The sequence below is a fragment of the Gadus morhua genome, chromosome 12, assembly GCF_902167405.1.
Source record: "Gadus morhua chromosome 12, gadMor3.0, whole genome shotgun sequence".
Lineage (NCBI taxonomy): Eukaryota > Metazoa > Chordata > Actinopteri > Gadiformes > Gadidae > Gadus > Gadus morhua.
In genome coordinates, this window is record NC_044059.1 from 732567 (window position 1) to 747730 (window position 15164).

Here is a 15164-nt window from a genome sequence, read left to right on the forward strand (position 1 = left end):
CATTAGATCCTTTCCGGGTCCTTTTACAATAGGTCAGGGATGGCCGTATCAGAGGTCAACTTAGATGAGTGCACCAGCTGGAGGCATATCAGCAACGGCACAGAACACAACCCTATGGATGGAATCACCATCGACCCTGAACGTGATCATAAGGTACACCCCTATTCATTTCACACCAGCAATATACTACTGCCAGGCCACCATCTATTCCTAATTAATCAGTCGCCTAAACATTGGTTAGGGTCAAAGTTGTTGCTGTATTTCTCATTCAAATGACCTGCCACTTAATGAGTCTGCCTCTGTTCATGAAGAAAATCGTGAGTTCTTTGAAGATCAACAAAGCTGAGGTCCACGCTCTGTACAGATGCCTGGCTGCCAATAAAAAAGGACAAGATTCACGCGTAATCTTCTTCCATGTGACCCGTAAGAAGCCTTTTTCATGGTTCATGTTTCATGTGGCTGTCTGGCAACAAAATTGCCAGACAGCCAAACCAAAGCATTTTTCTGTTTAAATGGATGCATGTACAGCTAGAGAGTCAAAGGAACCCAATTACCACAGAAGAGTATGGAACATTTAAAAAATGGTTCCAGGAAACTCTTTCCATCAAACACTACTTTAGTTTGGTGGGATCCCTCAACGCTACTGTTGACGCTACATCTTATTCCTCCGCAGGTGGCCTGGAGCTAACCGTGTCTCCATCCAGTGAGCCCATAGAGGAGGAGCCGGTGGTTCTGAGGTGCAAGGCGGACAGGCTCATCTACAGGAACCTGGCCTGGTTCCGCTTGTCCGGCGCCTTTGACTCGGAGAGCACCACATCGGTCCAGCCGTGCCGCTCGCTGACCCTGGCCCAGCTTCCCCTCTCCCAGGCCGCTCTGTCATGCCTGCCGGGCGCCAAGCTCAGCCTGGAGCTGCCACTGGCCAGCGCGTCGCGGCATGACGAGGGCATGTACGTCTGCCAGGTGGAGAACATCAAAACACGGGAGAAGATCTGCCTGCTGCGCAGCCTGACTCTCAGAGGTACATGCTCGCCACTCTTTCTGCTTAGTCTTTATTTATTTATTTTACTGGCTAAAGGTCAAATACAGATTTTAAATTCACATATTCTTTGCTTCTTAAGGTTTAGTCCTCATGTTCCTTATCATGTTAGGAGTGTAATCTGTGAGGAATGCCATAGTCATCCATCTTTTGAGTTTTGAGTTTGATCTTTCCTGATCTGTTCGGGCAATAATTAAGCCTGTTAAGCACAGGTGGGTGAACCTACAGCACCTTAAACAAAGCATACTTGAGTGAAGAAACAAAGCTAATGTGCATTGGAAAAGTGTCAAGCAAAGAAATGCTTGACGTGAATTTGCATCTGCAACCTTGACTATAGCTCTGGAGCCTGCAAGGATTCTGAATAACATGACTGACCAGAAGGTAAACATGAGCAGCACGATGGTGTTTAGGTGCGACGTCACGGGCACCCCTCACCCCAGCGTGGTTTGGACCAAGAACAACCACACCGTTCTGGAAGGTTCCGGTGAGAGCGGGACCAACAGGCTACATCCAAACCATTCAGCAATAAGGTGTCTGTATCTGCACCGTTCACTCCGAATCCAGGCTAAAATGCTGTTGCAAACTGTTTCCAGGAGTTATTCTGAGCGAACGGAACCAACGGTTGACCATCCAGCGTGTGAAGGAGGAGGACAGTGGTCTGTACACATGCACTGCGTGTAACAAGCGTTCCTGTGACTCCTCCCAGGCCTTCCTGACCACAGAAGGTAAACATTGCCTACATCACCCTCATCGTTACTAAGCAGTGCGTACCGTTAAATGCTCTTCAGAAATGTCTAGCATTTCCTGCTGGGTAGTTTGGAAACAACAACATCGTCCTTTATTTTAACCTTCAACCCCTACGCTCTCTTCACATTGTCTCAAGGTTTTCCCCCTTTTTGCCCAGGAGGGAGGAGCATTTTTAAATATCAAATTCTGTGTGTAAGAATAACCTCACTTGTTCCGGTAGGGGAAGTTGACCCCCGTTAAAAAATCCTACAGGCAGTTTAGGAAAAAACATAACAATGAAGAGATTTCAGGACAATGGGAGAGGTCCCCCACCCCCCACTCCCTCTATACTGAACCCATGCTGGGACAAACAACAAATGGTCTCACTCCAATCAAGGTCTACGTGACCATAATAACACTAGCCGGGTCAGTACACACATCCCCTCCTGGGCCGCTGACAGAATAATAAGCATAAACAGAGCATAAGAAGAAACAGGGAATGATTGGGATCATGAGTGAAAATGAGAGGGGTTGGGGACCATGGTGGGCCCAGATTGTTGTTATCACTAGATACACTTCCAGCCTAGACTTCTTCCTTCAGCCATGGTCACGTGCACGCACATGCACATGCACACACACGCAGCAATTACAACCAACCTCTCCTCACATCATTATTGTCAACAAATGCCAAAAGTATGGGAGTCATGTTAATGTTTTAACACTGTCCACTTTTGTTTCTAAAGTCTTAGTAGAATAGTCCATGGCTATGCAACCCAATACTGTGATGGCTTTGTTAATAAAGAGCGTACTTTCCCAATGGCTGTTGTTTTTAGGGGCGGAGGAGAAGACCAATGTGGAGCTGATTGTGCCTATTGGCTGTGTGGTCATTGCCATGTTTTTCTGGCTGCTGATAGTCTTCGTCATCCGAGGAAGAAAGAGGGTACAACTAATTGAGCAGAACAGCACATTTGTACATTCACTTACCTTCAGCTCTCTCTCTCACACACACGGACCCAAACGCAAGCATGTACGGATGCATGCACACACACACACTCCCTTTACTAGCACAACAACACACAAACAAGCAGACAAGACACAAAGCCAAAAGGACACATTCAGGCAATCAACAACATAGACACACTTACCAAAACATAGACCACTGTAACCGGTTGATTAAAACTAACAAGGCTGGCTCATGACGGCACCTCTGCTATTGTTTCCCTAAAACAACAGTCCGATCTCTCCTCCCACACACAGCCTTTCTAAACCTAACCCTCAGAAGAGGGTCAGGGTCATTAGCAAAGTCCTGTTTATTGTGTACAAACAATTACCAGAAATGACCAGTGATGACCTCTTTGGTTTGTGAATGTCCACTCTGTCAGCAACACACCAACACGCCAACTCATTCACTCACCGTCTCTCACTGTCTCTCACTCACTCACTGTCTACCTTCCTGTCTGTCTGTCTGTCTGTCTGTCTGTCTGTCTGTCTGTCTGTCTGTCTGTCTGTCTGTCTGTCTGTCTGACTGACTGACTGACTGACTGACTGACTGACTGACTGACTGACTGACTGACTGACTGACTGACTCAATGACACTCTCTCACCCTCCCACTCTCTGTCTCTCTCTCAGCCTACCGGTGAGGACGTGAAGACAGGCTACCTGTCTATGATCTTGGACTCTGAGGACATGCCAGTGGATGAGCAGTGTGAGCGGCTCACGTATGATGCCACCAAGTGGGAGTTTCCCCAGGACAGGCTGAAACTAGGTGACCCACAATCAAGACCATGTCACGCATAACCAGTGTTAAGCATAGGGGCAGGATAATGGAGCAAACCTCAATGTTCGCAGTCAAGCAACCTTACCTGAACCTTACCTTCTCATTAATGATATCTAGTAGAAAGAGATCACTGGAAGACCATATGGAAAAATGGGTTGTGTAAATTACTAACATTTCATCCATACATTATGTTTGCTATGCATTTAATCGCTTCATCCATTGGGAGTTACCATTCACGCTGCTGCATAAAAGCTAAGCCAAGCTATTTTGAATGACTTCATATTATTTGTTACAAAGGCGATCCTTTGGGGCGAGGTGCGTTTGGTCAGGTGGTGGAGGCCGCTGCTTTTGGCATCGAGAAAAACACCACGTGTACAACTGTTGCTGTCAAAATGCTGAAAGGTACAAATAAACAGGGTAGAGAGAAACCCTAACTGTTTTATTGAAAACAAAGTGGCAATGACAAATGTAGAGGCAATAAAGGAAAATACTATTTGGTGTGCTACAGAAGGGGCCACATCGAGTGAGTACCGGGCGCTGATGTCCGAGCTGAAGATCCTCATACACATCGGTCACCATCTAAATGTGGTCAACCTTCTGGGAGCCTGCACCAAGCCGGGGGGTGAGTCCTCATAGCAACCGTACTACTAGAAAACATTGCCTCCTCCAAGTATCTTCATTGTGACATTCTTCTGGTATGCACCAATGAGGAAGGACATTATACGGTCCCTTTATTAGTACTGCTACTTGTTCATTGGTTATCATGATTGGTTATTATCTGCTTGTCGTCAAATTAGACATATGTTTTAAGCACCTGAGAAATAATATATATGTCTAGCTCTTTATGGTTGGTCTCCCCACAAAATGTCACATTCACTTTTTCTGAATGTTCTCTATTCTCTCCCTTTCTCTACTCAGGACCATTGATGGTGATTGTAGAGTATTGTAAAAAACGGCAACCTGTCCAGCTACTTAAAGAGCAAGCGTGGAGAGTACAGTCCCTTCAAGGTAACCCTGCTGATGTCACCATGCATGCAACACTATGACCAAACACACACTCAAGAAGTATGCTCCAGTTACAACACAGCAGAACAAATTTGTGCAAAAAAAAAAAATTCACAGAAAAAAACTATTCTTTATAAACTATATATTATATTATATTATATTATATTATATTATATTATGTTATATTATATTATATTATATTATATATATAGTTTAGCAAGAATTGCCTTCATGCTTTTTAGATTGTCTAACTATCCTGTCAAAGGGTTTCTGGGGTGTTTACAGGCACATGTCCGTTGAATTTAGACCTGTGAAATTGACTCACTCACTGTAATGACAAATTTACGTTGACCTGAAATGAGATGATTGCTCTGTCATAATGTTAACAGAGACAGAGGGTGGAAAATGCGAGGTGGGCATGTGCAGAGGAAGACGTGAATGAAGTGGACCTGGGTTTGGGGACTACCGCCCAGTTGGACATCTGTACCGGCACAGCTATCTGCACCCGATACGACGCCTTACCCATCGAACCGGAACTCAAAGGAGGCCAGTTACTCATTTAAAAACGTTCCTGTGGGATAAAGCACAGAGTGGCGGCTCAGATGTTATTTAAAGGAAAAACAAACCCTTCAACAACTTATTCTAGATGAAAAAGGATGAAGTGGTTAGTGGTGATATGGATTGAATGTAGAATAAGAAATATGGACTCTAAATCAAATCAAATGTGTTTATAGAGCACATTTAAAATCAGATAAAGTGCTGTAGAAAGTGGCAATAAGAAATAAAAAAACAAAAGAAAATATTGAATCTGAAGAGGTTGAGGCACAACATACAGACACAGGCTGATCAGTGAATATTTTTCAGCAAATTCAAATGATGGTGAATAGCCATTGAAGTCAAAGAACAAATAACACCAATATATTGTGATATATTGGGGATTTAGGAATGAGAAGGAATTTTGGTTGAGGAATGGTTTGCACATAGAATACTCAATGCTATTGTGTACATTAGTGCAAGTGGGTGCTACACACTGGTGGTGGTTAGTGAGGTCCCCCCTTCACTTTAAAGCGTCTTTGAGTGTCTAGAGAAGCGCCATATAAATGCAATCCATGTGTTGAATGAGAATGTTGTTCTGTTATCACAGAGAGCTCGGACTATGATCACTTGACCATGGAGGACCTGATCAGCTACAGCTTCCAGGTATCCAAGGGCATGGAGTTCCTGTCTTCTCGGAAGGTCAGCTCTACAAAACAATCCTGATAGAAGTACTTGTCTAAAATGCTGAAGCAACTGAAACCCATGTGTGTGTGTGTGGTGTGTGTATGTGGTGTGTGTGTGTTGTGTGTTTTGTGGATGGATGTGTGTGTGTGTGGGTGTGTGAGCATGTGTGTGCGTTTGTGTGCTCCACAGTGTATCCACAGAGACCTAGCGGCTAGGAACATCCTGCTCTCCGAGCACAACGTGGTGAAGATCTGTGACTTCGGTCTGGCCAGAGATGTCTACAAAGACCCCGACTATGTCCGCAAGGGAGATGTGAGTGAGGAATGAGCAGCAGACAGACCGTAGACTATCAGTAAAGCTCTATCCAACTCTCCAACCATCTTGAAGATGATGATGTTGATGATGGTGGGGATGACTGTGTTGTATTTGAGCTTGAATGTAAACCGTGGCTGGTCTCCCCAGGCCCGCCTGCCCCTGAAGTGGATGGCTCCAGAGACCATCTTTGACCGGGTGTATACCACGCAGAGCGACGTCTGGTCCTTCGGGGTCCTGCTCTGGGAGATATTTTCACTGGGTGAGCCTGTGGTACAAGGCCGCCACTAACATGCTAATCTTGTTTAAACATAGTAAAAATTGTCATAAAAGGACCTTATATTCGCATAGAAGCATTTATTACTATGCTTTATTGAAATTTGATGTTTCCACAGCGTTATTTAACATAGATATTTGTGGTTCTCCCTGTTGTTCTCTCTCTACTCTGCTGTACCCTACTTTGCACAACTCTAATCTACTCTACTCCTCCCTGCTCTGCTCTTCTTCTCTGCTCTACTCTACTATACTCCCCTTTCCTTTCCTCTGCTCTCCTCTCCTCTGCTCCTCTAAAGTAACCCTGTGCCTTGGCCTACAGGAGCATCTCCATATCCAGGCGTTTGCATTGATGAGTCCTTCTGCAGGAGGCTGAAGGAGGGGACCAGGATGAGAGCTCCAGACTATGCCACAACTGAGATGTGAGCCCACATTTCATATGAATCATATGGTGATTAGATATGTGCTAGATACATGTTAAAATGTATTTTTATGTTATCCTCTAAGATACCAGACCATGTTGGACTGTTGGCTCAATTGTCCCACAGACAGACCAACTTTTTCTGAACTGGTGGAACATCTGGGGAACCTGCTACAGACCAGCGCTCAACAGGTTAGTGTCAATCAATATCACAAACGTATTGATATTGTGTTAATAGGCAGGTGGGTGAGTACATACACACTCAAACAGAATTGTTTAAAACAATAGGATCCATTAAATATATATCCATGGAAGTGTGCTTGTGCTTGATGAACGTGTGTGTGTGTGTGTGTGTGTGTGTGTACATGGGTGCGTGTGTGTGTGTGCGTGCATGTGTTTGTGCATGCGCATCCATGCATGTGTGTGTGTGTGTGTGTGTGTGTGTGTGTGTGTGTGTGTGTGTGTGTGTGTGTGTGTGTGTGTGTGTATGCGCATGTGTGTGGGTGTGCAGGATGGGAAAGACTACATTCCCTTGACGGCAGATGAGGTGCAGGGATGCCCGGTGACTTCCAGCCCCAGGGGCCCCCAAGCCTTCCCTCTGAGTGGGGAGCATTTGGAGCCCCAGCCCCATTATGACAACGCACCCCAGATCTGGTAAGAACCACCCTCATGCTGAAGATAAAAGAACTCATAGACCATCTCTTTGTTTTTCCATTGTCAATCAAATGTCTACTTTTTAATGTAGGCCTACCGTATTTCCGCACTATAAGGCGCACCGGAGTATAAACCGCAGCAGCTAAATTGAATGATGTGTACATATATAAGCCGCTCTGGACTATAAGCCGCAGGTCTTTTAATGTTTAATTACCATTAGGGCTGTCCCGAATGCCATTTTTCAGGCTTCGAATACGCGTTGGTTTTTCCGAGCGAATAGCCGAATACTTGAATATTCGAAACACCATCAAAAACAACATTAATAATCCCTATGCTCCCTGGAACCGATTTTGACAGTATCTGCATATTTTGTTGAAGATTTAATAGCTTTTGAACGTTAATTAGTAGGCCTAAGTAGGTTGCAGTTCCTTAGTTTTTCCCCGTGAAAGCGAACAGCTGTTGTTCCGTTCCAAATCAGCTGTCCTCTGCCATCTCAGCCCTTACGGGAGCTTTTCAATTCATCCTGGAACGTGCATCTTTTCAGAGAATTTGTACAATAAATCCATAACAAATATTGAATATTGATTGTCTCATGTGTCCATATTATATCCATTATATTGTCCGGGTATTCCCAAGACGCTCACGCTCTGCAGCAAGCTAGTCACAGTTGATTGGCGCGGCGCTGTACAGCGAACGTAAACAAACAACTAAGCTAAGGTTAGCATTTCGCTAAGTATTACTTTTCCTCCCGAGATCACGCTAATGTTTTGTTATAAAGTAAAGGGAAACAAGATATCTATTCTTCCTCCACCTCTCTCGCTTCTCTGCTTGGTGTCGCTGACGCTTAGGTCCGTACGCATCGCTACGCTTCGGCTGCCATTATGCGGCGACACGTAGCAAAACGCGTCGTCCCAATTTTTGATACGCGACCCGCCGATCCATGCAATACTATGCGTTGTAGGTGGGGGCGATACTGCAAATATTGTACATTATTTCAACTATAGGTTATATTTACAGAAGAAAATTTGAGAGGATGAGGGAACATGATAAGAATGACATTCACATCTCTTTTACTAATTACCTGTGCCAATTTATGCGAACCCTTCCACAGGGGCAAAGTGCTATTTTGATGCGCGACATCAAACAGCTGATGCGCGACATCAAACAGCTGATGCGGGATTATGAGCCATTTTAATGATCTTCTTGTCACCCGATATTCGTTCTATTACTGGCCTTATTTGTTTTAGTGTTAGCCTATTTGAATTAATTACGTGATGTTTTGTGTTCATGTTCTGTGTGTTCACGTTCTGTGTGAATCATAAGTTCAGTAGCCTCTTTGAGTGAATGAAATTTTAAAGCGTGAGCGAATGAAAAATGTGTGCGTGCATGGTGGGTTTCTGTATTTGATAAATAAACCCCTTTTCTCTAATGTTTCCTACCATATAATTTTCTGTGGACATTATGCGCTATAGCTTTGGCTATAGGGCTACACTTAAATACACTTAAATAATTAATTCATCTGTCAAGGCAGTAGCTCGTTGTATAAACATTTTGTATGGATATGAATTAATGAGTTTGACGTAAACCAAATTAGTTAACTTGTGTAATGTGATAACTAATAAATCAAAAGTCATGCTTCTAAGTGACCAATGTATATACATTTATTGGTCAGTGCGCATACCCAATCGTAGCACATTGTACTGGTGGGGAAACACGCCAGCATCTGACAAGGGGCCGGTTTTGGTGAGAGTCGGGAAGATATCGGATGACTCGCGAAAGGAGATCATCAAACTTTGGCGCCGACATCCGAAAATACTGTAAATGCCTCTCCTCGTCCAGGCTTCGCATTGGAAGCATCAGAGAAACAAATTCCCCATCCTGATCTCGTGTGGTATTTAAAGGGTGCACATACAACCGCCTATCATTGCGCTTCCTGCGTTGCCGCTGCCGATGTAAAAGGAGCAATAAAATGCACTCTTCTTCCATAGCCATTTTGATCGGAAAGTCACCCGGAATGTCACCCGCGAAAACACCGGTGACTCTGCTGCCACCCGTGGCGTGAGTTGTGTATTGCATGCATGCATTGCCCGCGACGTTTGCGTATGCTGTGTAGACTATGAAAGGAAACGCATCACTCGCGTCGCTTACGTGCGTTGCTCGCGTTGACTATGTAATGGCCCTTAAGCTAAGGCCACACTGGACGCGTTTTTTGGGTTAAAAAACGTGCATAACGCGCCTAACTTGACGCATGATCATTGTGTGTCACAAGAATGGTTAAACGCGCCTAACGCGCATGTGGCTGCGCTGGATTTAGGAGTCCGAGGTAGGAAACCCAAACGCTGCTGTGTTTGGGTGCATGTTATCTTAGATCGGTTTCGATTAAATAATCTCAGATATAAATAACAATAATCGGGTTAAATAACTTCACATGGTGTGTCTGGTGTGTTTCCAGCATTCGTAGTGTTGATCAGTAGAGATATAGGCTGAATCCGAATACTTAGTACATACTATTTCTGTTCAGTGTCTACTACTTGACCGTCCTACACTTGACAGTGTAGTACGGTCTACAGCTATGCGTGGAACGCTTACGAACACCGCCGAAACTCCACCGGATGTTTGGAGATGACTATCTCCCCTCAGATGCCGGCAAAATTACCTTGATAAGTTACCTGTTTTCCGTCTTGTCATCGTTGCTATTAAATTAAAAATGCCTCTTTTTACTTAATTAATTACTTTACTTTTTTACTATTTTTTTCGCCGCTTTCTACGACGTCTTTCTAAGACGCTGTTGGTGGTGTCGGGTCAGCCATCTCTTCTTCGTTCGTTACCAGACTCCGGTTGCATTGTGGGATAGCATAGTGAACTCTTTTTTATACTGTGGTGGTAATACGCATTCGGAAACGTTTCACGTACTACACAATGCGTACTGAGCATTCGGACGGACAATATTTGTGGCGTACTACAAAATGCATACTATATAGCAGTCAAGTATGAGTATTCGGATTCAGCCATAGTCCGCCAAACCAAACATCCTTCACGTTCACAGAGCGAACATTATGAAAGTAAAATGCACTTTTTTTTTTAAATAAACGCTTTTAACGGCGTAACTATGTTACTATTTCCACCCAGAATAAAGAAAGATGTCCGCCATATGCCTCTGTGCAAGCGTCACTACTCTCTGGCAGTGACGTCGGGTCAAGCTCCATGCTGATTGGCTATCACGGCTAAGCGCCACGCGTAGGCGCATCAAAAGTTCAATTTCTTGAATTTTTTGCATTGGTGCGTTGGCGCGTTTGCGTGCGTCATTACGTGCGTATGCCGCCTCTAACGCCACTAAAGGTACGGCCACATCAAACACGTTACTCGCGTTGGATAACGCGTGTAACGCGCCTAACCTAACGCTTGATCATTGTGTGTCACAAAAATAGTTCATGCGTAAACACTTTTAACGGTGTAACTATATAACTATTTCCACCCAGAATAAAGAAAGATGTCAGCCATATGCTTCTGTGCAAGCGTCACTACTTTCTGCCAGGTCAAGCTCCACGCTGATTGGCTATCGCGGCTAAGCGTCACGCGTAGGCGCGTCAAAAGTTTAATCTTTTGAACTCCGGGCGTTGGTGCGTTGGGCGCGTTACTGCGTTGACGTGCGTAATTACGTGCGTCTGCCGCGTCTAACTCCCCTAACGCGACGCTTCAACGCATGTAATGCGTCTACGCGCCTATACCAAAGGTTCCCTATGCAAAAATGCAGATTTTCGACGCCCCTAATGCGAGTAACGCGGTTGGTGTGGCCGTACCTTTATAGTTTGCCACCCTCACTCTGGTAACGTCACGTACGTGAAAAAAAACAACGAAGCTCCGAATACTGATTTAAAGGACAATTCCGGTATTTTGATCATTGAGCCCCCTTTCTGGTTTGTTTAGGATGAAATAGAGTGGGTGACCCCGAAATTTGAACTATTAGTCCTTTCTCGGTTATTTGGCTCATTTTGAATCGCTCCTGCCTGCTTCACAATGGTTGTCTGTGTGCATACACAAACCTGTCAACCCAGCAACCCTAAACGTTTGTTTTCAAAAATGTGCAAGTAACCGAGTGGTTAGTGGCATTCGTGAAGTTTAAAAAAAATATCGGCGCAATATATGGTTTCCATCCGTGTTAGTTGCTAATTGGAACTATTTCTTCAGATACCTCACAACCGCATATAAACTTCTGCACAAGGTCCCACTCCGTGCAGCACCTACTTTCGACTTCCGTCGGCATCTGCCTGCACTACCCACAGGCACACCACCAATTTCCCGTGATCCTGGGGACCGCTTCAGCAGGAGCTTCAGGCGCCTCCGTAGCCCTAGCCTCCATCTCACGTAGCTCCTCTTGGGTGAATTCTGGTTCAAAACGATATCCTCTGCCGTCAAACTCAAAATCAAGTGCGTCCTCCAGAAGCCACCTTTCATAATCCATTTTCAGTGATTTTCTATGTGATTTTCCCTAATCCGAGGTGCTCACGGTAAAAGACATCAAACCAACGTAAACAGCCCACCTTTCCGGTTCGGCGGAGTTATATCAACGTGCAGTAATGAGTCTTCCAACTGAAATCAACTGGCGATAAATGTGCAATAAAACACGACAGAAACCATATATTGCGCCGATAATTATTTTTTAAACTTTCACTTCTTTAAACCGCAGAATCGAAAAATGGGAAAAAAAGGTGCAGTTTATAGTCCGAAAATTACGGTAATTTTATTTTGGATAAATCCAGAATAAGCTGTTTCAATGTCAAAATTAAAAATTGTATCATCGATATCCATGTGTGTGTGTGTGTGTGTCATCATCTGGTTGTTCGATGTATAAACTGGATCTACCTTCATGTAGGAGCCAACAGAGTGACAGGTGCAGCCGCCCTCTCAGTGTTAAAACCTTTGAGGATATCCCAGTGGAAAACAACAATGTCATGGTGAGTGTATCCCCCATCCTCCTACACCCACCCGACACACACACACACACACACACACACACGCACATGAACGCACGCACACGCACACACACACACACACACACACACACACACACACACACAAATGCACACATGCAGATTCAAAAGTTGGCCCTGAGGTGTTAACTGTGTGTTTGGCTCTCTTCCAGTTGGGGTGTCCAGTCAGGGGCTTCACTCCAGATGAGATCAAGAGTCTGGATCACCAGCTGCCCAGAACACCCAATCTGAGGTAAGTACCGACACCCACCACATTTTCTTAAAGCTGTTGTAGGTAAGATTCAAGAGTTGTGAGAGCTCACTCACTCCATCCATCTCTCCACCATTCAAGTGTTAATCATGGTAGAGATGCCCTAAGTAGTCAGAAATTTGCTTAGAGAGATCTGTTATCTCAATTGCTCATACAGAGGCAGGCTCAGCGAACTATAGTGATATTCTAACAGAGCATTTCATCCCTGATGATGGATGGCTAATTAATTTCTACCAGCTACAGTTTATGTATACACTGTTACAGGCTTTCATGAGTTGATGAACTGTCCCCTCGTCCGCCTTGGTTTTTTCCCAGCCAACTGCTACGCTGTAAAAGCAAGGAGTCTGTGGCCTCAGAAGCATCCAATCAGACGAGTGGATACCAGTCAGGCTACCACTCCGACGACACGGACACGCCCATATATGCCAACGAGGATGTGATCATGAAGCACAGAATGCTGAAGAATCCTCCGTTGCCATCGAAAGCAGACAAGTTTAACGTTGATGTGCGCTATAGCACACCGCCGGTGTGACCACACATTTTTACCGCTGTCCCCTGTCGACCCTTGAAGTCTGCCCACTCCCTGCCCCAATTCTGCTGCCCTCCCAATGGAAGACCAATTTTGAAATATGGCAACATCACAGGCAATGGTCCTGATAGCAGTGATTCTATGGAAGCAAATCACTGCCATAATTTTTTGAATTTTAAAAGCCATTGTACACACTGATTGAATTCATAAAATTGGAATATTATACTTTGAAAACAAGGTCACCTGATTTATTTGTTTTGAATTCACCTCTTTGAATTTCAAACATGGCATTTTAAGTAAACCATTTTAAAAAACACAAGGTCAAATAACAAAAATCAAATATTCTAAACAGCATATTCAAGTTGTCAATACGGACCAGAAAATTCAAGCCATAAGAATTTGAACTGCAGCAGCAGGGCAAATGCCTTATTTGAATTTCAAGGAGGTGAATTCAAAACAAATATAATCAGCTTTTCTTGTTTTCAATTTATAATATTTCAATGTCATGAATTAAATAGTGTTTACATGTCAATATATACAAAATGTAAAATTCTGACAATTATCGCAGTGATTTGCTTCCACATGATTCCATTTTACGTTCAACAAACCATTTTGAGGTATATCGTAATGTTGAGCCGATTTATTTGAACCACCATTAAAAAGGTAATCATGTTTACCCAGCCAAGCCTTGGCATTTGGGTACGCCCATTTCCTGACAAGCAATCCACCCACACTTCCTCAATTGCAGGAAATAGCAACTGGGGGGGGGGCTGGCAGAAGTTATAATTATTACATATTTTTTGGTCAGTTGTGAGTCTGTAGACTAAATATTTCAAATTAATTTTTGTAACCTAATTCTGACCAATTTTCATTGTACAGCTCACTTTTTTCTATGAATTGCCATAGTTTGCATTGACCTGTAATAAATATTACTAGTTTTTATGAAATAAACACTCTTTTAGATTAGGCATCTTTTGGTCTTATCTGATGGTCCGCATTACTACATACCAATAGGAGTATGCTCATGTGTCCAATATGTAGCTGAAAAAGGATAGAAACAAAAAAAACGGCAGAAAAGGGGGAGAAACTTGGAATGTGAATAGCATGCCGATAATCAGTAACTAGAATTGCAATCCCTGAAGGTATTGCGGTGTGAATGCTGACGCTGAAATGCTCCGCTACACTGCTGAAGCTGAACGTTGAAGAATCATTACACTGAATCTAGGAAATCTGCTGAACATTTTGAAGGTAGAATGAAGTCTACAGAATGAAGTATGAATGAGTTGAATGGTTTTGAAGTCATACTGCTAACGTCTGCTGACGCTGAAATGCTACGCTACACTGCTGAAGCTGAACGTTGAAGAATCATTACAATGAATCTAGGAAATCTGCTGAACATTTTAAATGTAGGATGAAGTCTGTAGAATGAAGTATGAATGAGTTGAAGGGTTTTGAAGTCATACTGCTAATTTCTGCTGTCGCTAAAATGCTCCACTACACACTGCTGAAGCTGAACGTTGAAGAATCATCAAAATGAATCTAGGAAATCTGCTGAACATTTTGAAGGTAGAATGAAGTCTGTAGGATGAAGTATCAGTGAGTTGAAGGGTTTTGAAGTCATGCTGATAACATCTGCTGACACTGAAATGCTCCGCTACACTGCTGAAGCTGAATGTTGAAGAATCATTACACTGAATCTAGGAAATCTGCTGAACATTTTGAAGGTAGAATGAAGTCTGTAGGTTGAGGTATGAATGAGTTGAATAGAGTTCCAAAAATTAAAAAAATGTGTGTGTGTATGTGTCTCTTTATGAGAATGGCGGAGCCATTGTGTGTGTGTGTGTGTGTGTGTGTGTGTGTGTGTGTGTGTGTGTGTGTGTGTGTGTGTGTGTGTGTGTGTGTGTGTGTGTGTGTGTGTGTGTGTGTGAGTGTGTGTGTGTTTGTGTGTGTGTGTCTCTTTCATGGACA

At 43.7% G+C, this 15164-nt stretch overlaps 1 protein-coding gene across 1 annotated transcript in view; it reads left to right on the plus strand.

The window, feature by feature from the left end:
• The window catches only part of LOC115555727 (vascular endothelial growth factor receptor 2-like), a 38340-nt gene extending 24176 nt beyond the window's left edge, over positions 1-14164 (plus strand). Inside the window, 21 exon segments of the mRNA XM_030372732.1 lie at positions 33-153; positions 312-423; positions 674-1018; positions 1374-1520; positions 1630-1761; positions 2596-2702; positions 3393-3528; positions 3838-3942; positions 4049-4162; positions 4459-4487; positions 4489-4548; positions 4935-5091; positions 5690-5781; positions 5956-6078; positions 6229-6340; positions 6674-6773; positions 6859-6964; positions 7284-7426; positions 12300-12381; positions 12570-12649; positions 12983-14164. Of these exon segments, the coding sequence (XP_030228592.1) occupies positions 33-153; positions 312-423; positions 674-1018; positions 1374-1520; positions 1630-1761; positions 2596-2702; positions 3393-3528; positions 3838-3942; positions 4049-4162; positions 4459-4487; positions 4489-4548; positions 4935-5091; positions 5690-5781; positions 5956-6078; positions 6229-6340; positions 6674-6773; positions 6859-6964; positions 7284-7426; positions 12300-12381; positions 12570-12649; positions 12983-13199 (2620 nt within the window). The 3' untranslated portion in view covers positions 13200-14164.
• The last annotated feature ends 1000 nt before the right edge of the window (positions 14165-15164 follow it).